Below are 11,009 nucleotides of genomic sequence, written 5' to 3' on the forward strand. Positions count from 1 at the left end.
TATATATAGCAAGCGAAAATATTGTCATCCTGAGTAATAAAGAAATCGGAGTTTTTAAATATTGATAAAAACTCAAAAACTTTAAAAGTTTTTGAAGGTTGTGAAAGATGCACGCACCGCACTAGATTTTTTCTTGTTTTGTATCTCACTCATACAACGTTCAATAACTTGGTAAACGTTAAATAAATGTCAGGTGCAATTTTTTAGAAGTACTAAACGATTAACATTTGTAAAGATATTCAGAAAAACATTGTTTTAGATAGCTTTAGTAAGTGACCGCCAAACATAAAGAGATCAAAGAAATTAGAGCAATGGATAAGTTTATGGAAACCATTTATTGTAATTTATAGAAATATTGTTATGAGACAAATCCCTGTTGAATCTTGAAGAATTTGCAAACCTTATTTAAAATTTCTCGGGATAAGCCACCCCATCGAGAACCATTAATGTTGAACTCCTCCAGTGTACGAACAATACCTTTGGCCAGCAATCTCTTCTGCCTTGGGGTCAAGTGGGATATTAAGCAGGCTGTAGTTTCATGTTTGGACATCTTCTTCAGAATATATAGTTCGCTCAAGTCTTTGTCAATACCAAGATACTTCTCGGGTATTTTTTTACCTTGATATATCTTAAGCCAAGAATCCTCACACTCTTCTTTGATAAATCTTCGCATGACCCATTCGGACATATTTTCGACAAATTTTGAGGGACTTTCATAAAAGCTCAGATCCACGTATTGATTATTTTGTTCTTCCTTAGTGCAATCCAATGTGCTCGACTCATCCGACAAAGTATCTAACATTTCATCAGAGTTCTCAACTTCCTTCTCTGTTTTAAAGTTAACTTCATAATCGCCATCTTTTGGTATAGAATTGGCCAAGGGAGACTTCGCTGTAGTATTGGCAGGTGCAACAAGAGCTTCCCCTGCTTTTATTTCGTCTAAAATAACTTTTTCCTGAGTAGTATCAGCTAATGCTCCTGTTTTGTAACTTTCGTTGCTTGTTTCACACACGACAGATTCTAGTAATAAAGACATTTTTGTGTTCAATGTTTTATCACACATATCTGAGGATTTTTCTTTCTGAACTGTTTCCTTTTTCGATTTGGTAACAGATTTGGGCAGATTTTTATTTCGTTTTTTCAAGATTCTAATAAAACTTCTATTCGAAAAACTGTATCCTTTTTTATTTACATTAGATCTACTTTTCTGGCATGTTTCTTTCAGACTGGTAGAATCTGTTGGCATAATGTCTCCTTTATCTTCAAGATTGGGTGTTTTATGTTCTGTTGGTGTTTCTTTTTTAATATTTTCTGATGGAGAACAATTATTTGGATGGTCGGATAAACTTGAGCTACTTTTTTTGCAGAAATGTATAACAGATTCATTTTTGCTACACTTATGCCATGAAACCATCTCATTCCTATAGCAGGCCAAGTTGTTAGCATTCTTCCAATTGTACTGAATTTGGCGGTCATAAGTTTCTTTGCGTTTTTCCTCCACATCGTTAGTAATAACAATTTTCTTAGTTTCGTGTATAATGGGTAGATCTTCAGTGCATGTGGCAGTTGAGCTTCTTCCAAACTTATCACCTATACCATGAACCTTTGAAAATAAAAAGCATTTATTATTTTCTAATAAATATGAATAAGTTATATTTTATTTACTTCACTATCTAGAGAATAGGGGAACATCAAATGAAACCTTTATTTATTGAAATTTACAACTGCATTTAATGATTATACAATAAGTAAATGCCATCTGAGTTATATGACTCATATATATGGATACAGTATTGTGGAGAATATACACATTGGTAGAACTCCAATAATATTTCTAGAGGAGAATGTCTCCAGATCATCTTTTCAGAGGCTTAGAAAATTATCAGGTAATAAGAAGGAAGTAAGGTAAAAAAAGTGGGTTTAGATTAAGGAGTTTAGAATGGAAGGCTTGATATCTAATTTTGATCAAATCTACAAAATATTGAACATGGCGTTATTATGGATGGTTAGTGACAAAGTAAGGAATATTAAGAATATTACAAAGGATTTTGAATTGTAAGGGTTGTGTATGAGAGGAATTTAATGTAGTGGATCCCTAAAGCTCAACTCAGTAATTTCAAAAAGGCCATCTTATAGTAGTATAAATTTGTGATTAATTAGAAGTTTATACTGTTTATCTTGAAAGTTTTGTAATAGTCAGAATCAATGAGCAGTTTCCTACTTAATCAGTTTTCAATTTCAGACCAGAATACAATTAATATTTTGTGTTTTTAAGTAAATAATGTTTTTTTTGTAAAATAGGAAGCAATAATTGAAAAACTGTCTTAATTAGGAAATTCTAAATTGTAGCACAGTAAAGGAAACAAAATATTCTTTAAAAACAAGCAGAACTTGACTTTGTTAAAATTATTTGAAGGAGGCTATCAAGCCAATAAATAACTCATAGTTTTGTTTTTCGTAGAATCCTAAATTATTTGTGATTTGTTTTTATCATCCTGCAACTAGGCTACAGATTTTTCAGTTTAAGAGAAATTTTCTGGTTTAACAAACTTTAAATACATGTTATTAAAACAAGGAAGCTTTTCTAAAAGTGGAAAACCTGTAGTCAATTTGAAGGCTTGTGAATAATTTAGGGTTCTACATAAAACCAAATGTTGGGTAATTTAGCAGTTTGAAAGCCATCTCTTCGAAATTATACCTCCTGCTCTTAACCTGATGCAGTCAATGACTAATTTATTATTTATTATAAATTTTCATAGTTCTTCCCTTTCTATAGATTCACAGAATTTAAAAATATATGATATATTCCAATTTAACTTTTACGATATCCATATTCTACAAATGACTGTCTTATGATCTTACCTGCAAAAATCTGTTAACTTCAGAAACTGATGACAAGTAGACAATGTCTTGTTCATTTACTTGGTAGGGAATAAGGCAGCATATTTTATATAAAGGAATTTGAAGGGGGTTTTGAGGTGTTCCTGTCATAGTTGTATGATATAAACATTTAGTTAATTATGAAATAACCAAAGCAGGACTTTCTGTCATTAGGATCGTTATTAGTAAATTTGAAAATATTGAAGTGTTCTTTTCAATATCATCTGTTTCTGGACCACTTGCTTTATCACTGAAAACATTATAGTTAAATTATATATTGATATATTAGAATACAATACATTCATAGTAAAGAATTACATTAAACTTATGTATGAATATAATTTGATAAATAAACTTTTTTCTGATAACTAAAAGCATCATAAAAACAAAAATTATTTTAGGAATGCTGGCTGAATAATATGGCTAGGATGAACAACTGTGAGATTCCCAAAGCTTATCACAGAGGTTCTATATTGGACTCCTACAGTTGTATGGCCAAAAGCAAGATGGCTGAATGAAATGACCGCAGATTGCGAGACTTCTTCTTGATATTTGAGATTCGATAGCTGTAGTACAAGATAGAGCCTACCAGCAGAAGGTATTGGATGATGCCTAGATTCAATAATGGATTTCTGATACATCAATAAGTAGAAGCAGTAGAAAAATTTACAAAACTCATATCAGACTATAAAATTAACAATTTAGAGTAGAGTAATCCAAATATAATAACCTTATCATTAGAACAATATTAACAACTATTGAGAATTTAAAAGGAAAAACAATTGAAAGAACTAATGTTTTTGTTTACCAAAATCAATATCCCAAGTCAATCTATAATTATTCAGGTTGATAATATATAGTGAATGTATCAGATAAAAATTTATAGAAATTTAAAAAAAACAAAAATTAAGTAAATAAATGTATGCAATCACATCCTTTACTATGCATTGAAACTGCTGACAGAGTAGTAGATTATGCTTGGTCCATTCTGGGGGAGCGAAACTGGAGAGAAGCTGCACAACAGAGAAATGACTGGTGGTCAAGGTTGCAGGCGGCCTTGCTCCATCTAAAGAGCTGCGTTTAAAAAAAATGAAGTTCTAGACAACCAAGATTACCAGAAAAGCAGGGTTGAAAAAAAACAAACTAAAAATAATGCTTTATGGCATTAAAAAGGATTATGAGAGTATTTGGATTTTTTGCAGAATCATTCTTTGGAATAGTAGTCAATGAATTGTGTGATTATCCAAATTGAGCCAATGGATAGTTTACATATTATTAAGTCAGTCACACTAGAAATGTATGGAAGATGAGGCAAGAACCCAATTTGATAAGTTCTAAAATTTTCTGATTTTTTATTTTTTTATTTTTATACCAGATCGGCCTAGTGGGCCTTACATGGTTGATATAACTTATATTATATATATTTTTTAACAGTTGATTATGAGGGGGTATAGTCATACAAATGACAACCCTAACTACATAAAATGTTCTTATTAAAATAAAAAAAAAATAAATAAATAGATCAGAATAATGCTTCTTAATAAAAGAGGAAAGTAAAATTAATAACAAAAAATAATGATATAGGTACACTTCAATAAAACAAACAATTGCCTTCTAATAGTAAAAAGAAACAAGTTAATTTGAAAAAGGGAAGAGAGAAAAAAAAAAAAATAATAATAATAATAATGAATAAATAAAATGAATAATAATAATAAGTAAATAGAGGTAGTGTGACTATGAATTAATTTTATATTTATTAAAAATTTATAAAAGAATGTCCTGCAGCAGTCTGGGCTTCAGTCTTCGGGTTGAGGTTAGGTTTCCCAGGTTGTAGGTCACTGCTTCTTTAACTGTCAGGACTGGGAGTGGAACTTCATGAACCATTTTTTGATATAATCCTCTATTGACTCCATATGTAATTCGCGATGCAATTGGCTATTTCTTATGAACCAAGGAGAACCAACTGCGATTCATAGGACTTTATTTTGAAAAGATTGTAGTTTTTTCCTTTTCATGAGGGATGCCGCTCTCCAGACTTCACAGCCATACATCACCAGTGGCCTGAGGATTGTTTTAAATATAAGAACAGTTGTTTCTAGTTTTAGTTTGGAATTTCTGTTTAGGATAGGATATAGCATTGCTAACCTTGCATAAGTTTGATGTTGAAATGGTGATTCCAGATAAGGCTCCGATCTAGGTGAATTCCCAGGTATCTTACTGTTTCACTGGGAGGATTCCATTTCACATTTTTACCTTTGAGGATTAGATCCGGTGGATCTGGTGGGCGTCGAAGAGTAAAAACTTTTGAGTTGCATTTTTCAATGTTCAAGCTAATCATCCATTTAGTGAAATATTGTTCTGAATCATTAAGGTGACTTTGCAAAGTGTTTCTAGCTATTATTATGTCATCAAGTTGAGAGAACACAGCTGTATCATCAGCAAACATAGCTATGGAGGTGTGTGTGGAATGGACGATGTCGTGAAGGTAAAAGTTGAACAAAATGGGAGAAAGGACTGAACCTTGTGGAATACCGGCATGGATTTGTCTATGGGTTGAATCTTTGTTATTAATTCTGACTGAAAATGTTCTACCATTGAGGAATGAGCTCAGAATATTAAAATTTTCTGCTAGATCAAATTTTATTTATGGAGCAATGTTTTTTTAATTCCATCAAAACAGCACTTCAGGAGAAGACTAAAGCAATCTAGAAAAAGTTTTATAATTAAAAAAATATTGGATACCTGGTTCTCTAGAGTCGACAACACAACATGGTCTTCCTGCAAAATACAATGCAGTTACTGATCGGGACAACAATGAAAATAGTGAATATTAATATTTTAAAAAGACTGACCTGAAGTGACTTTTCAAGCATTTGTAGAGTTTCAATCAACTGAATGATTGCCAAACGGTAGCTGTACTTGACCTAAAACAGTATTAAAATATAGATAAGAGACTTGTTTATATACATAGGAATGATAAGGAGTAGTATTACAGTTAAGTTACCAAACATATTAAAAGTAAAAATGTTCACTCTTAGCTTTTCCAGATTTCTGATCACAAGATCTCTGTCATATATACATACTATAAACCATAATATTCCTGACTAAAATGCAGTCAGGCTTGATTATTTCATGGAAAATTCTTGACAATTTTTTTTTTTTTTTTTTAAAGAAAAAGAAGCAATTTTTTTGGAACCATTACCCCAGGAAATTTTAAAATAATAGACAGGCTGTTTTTCATAAGCTTTAGAATATGTACATTCAATAAATATGAATAATTGCTATGTCATTCTTTTTGAAAATTAATTTTACTTTCAACTCAGATGTTCCAATTTTGTTTAAAATGTTGCAGCATATTTCAATAAGAATTCATTCATCTTGATTATTAATGTCTTCACATTTAAAAAAAAATTGAATAGTCTATTGAAACAGCACCAAACAAATTACCAGAGGGGGTTATACTTCCAGCTAAACCTTAAGATATTGAACAATCACATTGGAGATTTGAATCACCAACTACAAAAAACTATGTTTACTATGGCAATTAATTCACAAAGCCAACAAAAATGCAATAGCTCTTGATTTTAAGTAGGATACATTTTCTTCTTTTTCAAGCAAATTCCGATTGTGTAAACTTGATATTAGTATTTCTGGAGTCTTATTAAACATTCCCAAATTATTTTAGTTATCTTGATTGAATCCATAATAAACTGAGCTATCTTTACGCTTTGTTCTTAGCCAATTGGAGACCATAATAGAATCAGTGTAAGTTGATCGGATAAAGATTAACTGTATAGAAAAACCTTGATGTGATGGGGTAAAACCAACAGCAGTTTGAAATAAGCATACCAATCTAAATCTAATAAAACTTGAAAGTCAAATTCAGTTCTAAATTGATAAAAAAAATTGTTTCTGAATATAATAAGCTGACTGTGTCTTGCAGTTTCATGAATAATAAATTTTAACTGTATATACCTGTCTGATTGATAAACATAATGAGTTCATGAATTGAATACCTGAAACTGATAAGAAAAAAAGGATGGATCACTAATAAAAAATTGACTTAACAGAAAACATCTTCAGTTTGATGACTTTATACTATTTCTTCTACAAACATGATATGTTTATGCACTAAAAGAAAACAGTGCTTCAGCATAAAGAATAAGGTTCATTTTCTATAATGATATAAGCATAATTTGGTTTTCTCCAAAATCCGATTTAGGTAAGACAAGATACAGTTTTCCTTGGGAAAATGGTTTTCTCTTGAGTCGACTTCAATTTTAAAAATCTTATATGGCAGTTTTTTTATTGTGACAGTAAACAATAGCTATGTAGAATAATACTCTTCTAAATCTACGTTTTCAAATTGATTGATGTTTATAATTAGTTCTCTGTTCCTAAGGGTCATATCTTTATGATTTCATAAAGCCTAAAGCTTTTCTCAATAAATGGTCTATCTAACAATGAAAAATTTTTCAAATCCAATTAATAGTTCCTGAAATTAATGTGTTCAAATAAACTCTTCAGCTTTATACTGGATGTTTCGGGGTTAAGTATCCTAACTGAAAATATGAATTAAGGATCTCAAAAGAAGAAAAAACTTCCCTATTAAAGTATATACGTTGACGATTTGTTTAGGAGATATTCATTTCTAAAGATTATCATTGATATGAATTATTTGGGTTACAATAAATAAATTAATATGTTCTAAATACATTATTAATAAAAAGTAAACAAGCATTAAAACAGGCTCAGCGTCTTTCTTTCACAGCAGAAGTAGCACTGGATATGTTGTAGTTTTGTTAGTTTCAATTATCCTTCTTCATAAAGAATTAAAAGTAATTGACATGGCTTACATAGAATTTTTGTTTGATGTCATCCCAAAAAAAAAAAAAACAGTGGTGGCAGATCTGGAGAGTGTGACACTAACACATATCTAGCTTGGCCACTGCGGGTGGCAAAGAATGATGCCGAGCCTGTCTTAATGCTCAAAGTAATCACTTTGAACAAAATTTAATATGAATTTTAATGTTTACATTTCATTAATTAAGTTATTGGAACATATATTAGTTTATTTATTATAATCTAAATAATTCATTGCAATGAAAATATTTATTGTAGACAATTTATTAACAGACATCACTTTGAAGGGAATTTTCTTTTCGTTTTAAGATCCTTATTTAAATGTTTAATTTGGACCCCTAACCGTGTATATTAGTCACTTAAAATATCTTACCTGATTGGCTTGATTTTTCAGCTCATTGATATCATTTTCAATCACTTCTAATTTGTTTATTGACTGTTCAAACTGGGGGGAAAAAAAAAATTAGGAATAATTATATTATATTGGCCTGAAGTCCAGAATTACTTTTATTTACCTCTTCCCCGCCATGAATATTCTGTTGTGAAATGATTCCTGCATTATCTTTACTGCCTTTTAGTTCCTGGTTTAGTAACAGTAACAATAAACAATAGTTTTTGAATGATAACAGTAACAGTAACAATAAACAATAGTTTTTGAATGATAACTTAAGTAAACAGAACATACTTATTAAGAAACATAAATATATTTATATATTTATGTTATACCCATAAATATATATATTTCAGATTTAAATTATTGAAATAAAATACAAATCTTTGCAGCTTAACTTACAATTAATTAACAAGTACAATTATTCATTAAAAATAACTTGTAAACATGAGTATTTTTTTTTAATTAATTAAAATTTGAGAAGTAGTAACTCATCATTTTAAAAACAATTCTGAAATCAATAAAGTTGAGTAATGCAACTTATTATTTTATTTTTCTAGCCCCTATCTTAGTTCTATTAATCTATAAAATTATCTCTTTGCCCTAAAAGATTGAAGCCAAGTCAAGGCATTCTTAGAATTGCATATGAGGTCCAGTGAAATTTAAGAATGGAAAACTGCTTTAGTTGCGGTAGTGATTTCAAGGTTGGTTTTCCACAAAGTCCAGTATTCATTTTGTCTTTTTTTTTAAAGGGAGAGGATCATTATTGTGCCATCTCAATCAATAAAAAAAAAATGTGAATTTTTTTTTTCTAAGCCCCATGGGTGTGTGTGGTTGTCAGCAGAGGATGATAGGAAAACAGATTGGGATATCTTTTTCTGCATTAGGAATGCATTTGAAGAGGGGGCTGAGGAATCTGATATTTTGGAAATCGAGGAAATAATTGGTATCAGTCTAATGGTGATAGGGCTCACCAGGTTGTTGAGTCAGGAGTAGGTCAGTAGCCCTCAGTCTAGAAGGGCTGTTAATGTGTGTCTGCCATCTTTGTGGTCGTCGATGTCTGTGTCCTGAATAAGGGGTTCGTACGGTACTGGAAGATATAAAAATATTAGATATGCCTCCTCGAGATAATTTCTGTCACAGTCGGTAATTTGATTATCATGTTTATGTGGTCTGTCTTTGCTCTTTTGAAGTGAAGTATGTCTCGCAATACCTCTGAGTATACTGCTCTGAAACTGTTGGCCTTTGTAGGTGATATGTTGGTCAGCATAGGGGCCCTGTAGAGTAGGGCTGTCCCAAGTACATTCTTGAACATCATTAATTTGAGGCAGAGAGAAAGATTAGGAGAAGTTAGGGGGTAATTAAGTCAGTAAGACTTGGTCCTAACTAGCATGGTCATCTTATTACAGTGGCAAGGTAGCATCAGGTGTCTATGAAGGGTGATATCCAGATGTACTATGTTGCCTGCTGGTCTATTCTTGCACCATGATGCCCTAAAGATTGAGATCTAAAATCCCTTTTAAAACCAGAAAGGAATTTTGAAGGATTATCTTGCGAGATGGTAAAAAATAAACTTATGCTAGACCGGGTGAGAATTAAACCTACATTGTTTTGTATCAGGCTGTTAGATACTTAATTCAATGCTCTTACATGAAAATAACAGCCTATAACTATGATTAAAATAAATGATGAACAGGAAAGAATTTAAACTAAAATTTTCACCAAAGTATTAATTTTCTTAAGTACTCTTTGGTTGATTTATATCAAATTTAAAGTAAGGGGTACTTATGTATTATGCTATCAAGCATATGTTTTGTTATAACAATTAGTAGGTTATAACCTGACACAATTAAGTGATTCCATTTATGAGCATTTAGGCTCCAGCCTCCATTGGAGGTTCATTTATCTCTTGAGCGAGTGAAATTAGACCATTGTGATCCATTTAAAGTAGTAATAATGGGTATGTTATAACTAACAACTGAACTTATGGTCAACAGGAAAATATGTAAGTACTAGGTAAGTATAAACTTATACATCTTATCTAAATAACATGTAATTAACTTTACATTTGAAAAGCTGAACCCATGGTGTGACTTCTGAACTGCTTCATAGATGTTTTTTCTCAGAGAAGGCACAACCTTGATTAAAAAATAAATTTTTGAGGAAAGGTCCATTTAAATGACAAGCTATTAAAAAATCAATAAATTATTGTAAATAAAAGATATCAATAATTATTTGATGCTATTGATTTTCATAATACCCAATATAATTAGTGAACACATAAATCACTTTATAGATCAGTGACCACAAATCAAAAGACACTTTCTGTGCTATTCAATGATTTTAATTATTAGTTATACATGATAATAGCATTGAACATTTTGAACAATGTTTTATAAGTTTTTTTTTTTTTTTATTAATTTGAGTTTATGATGTCCCTGTTAAAAGGATAAAAAAATTGAACTTCTGTTAACAATGGCACATATAAAAAGTTATAAATTTGTCTTTATACTGTTGCTGTTGAATATACATGTTAAAGTATACATACCAAACCTAATAATGTTGTTAATAACACGGCAGATATAAAAAAGACAAGCATAGTTGCATGGAGGAAGGTTCGTTCAATAAACTGTAAAATCCTCTTCTATGTGTCACATTTTTATATTTTATTTGCAGTATCAGCCTACATTGATTAGCTATATGTAATTTAGATATATTTAAAATTAAAAAACTACATAGTTACATTTGGTTTCATCTGATAAAATGATAATAATTAAATATCGAAGATCATAATGAATAACTTTTTATAACAGATGATGCATAACATTATTAAGGAATGAGTTTAAAAATTATTTGTTCATAAAATAAAGTTCAA

General features: G+C 30.5%; 1 protein-coding gene across 2 annotated transcripts; it reads right to left on the bottom strand.

Moving 5' to 3' along the window:
• Nucleotides 1–316: 316 nt before the first annotated feature.
• Nucleotides 317–10,877, bottom strand: LOC106680350 (uncharacterized). 2 transcript variants are annotated; one of them, XM_014419980.2, is made up of 8 exons: nt 10,683–10,877; nt 10,201–10,272; nt 8,259–8,324; nt 8,117–8,188; nt 5,733–5,804; nt 5,623–5,658; nt 2,863–3,130; nt 317–1,603 (listed from the first exon to the last, which is right to left on the bottom strand). In XM_014419980.2, exons 1-7 carry the CDS (start codon nt 10,731–10,733, stop codon nt 3,128–3,130), a joined length of 372 nt encoding a protein of 123 aa, XP_014275466.1. In that variant the 5' UTR covers nt 10,734–10,877; the 3' UTR covers nt 317–1,603; nt 2,863–3,127. The 2 variants fall into 2 exon arrangements, with proteins under 2 accessions (XP_014275466.1, XP_014275464.1); XM_014419978.1 differs by lacking the exons at nt 5,623–5,658; nt 5,733–5,804; nt 8,117–8,188; ... (1 more) ...; nt 10,201–10,272; nt 10,683–10,877 and having other exon boundaries at nt 2,863–3,127.
• Nucleotides 10,878–11,009: the final 132 nt, after the last annotated feature.

This window comes from Halyomorpha halys, unplaced genomic scaffold, assembly GCF_000696795.3.
Source record: "Halyomorpha halys isolate HHAL.00 unplaced genomic scaffold, Hhal_1.1 Scaffold257.1, whole genome shotgun sequence".
Lineage (NCBI taxonomy): Eukaryota > Metazoa > Arthropoda > Insecta > Hemiptera > Pentatomidae > Halyomorpha > Halyomorpha halys.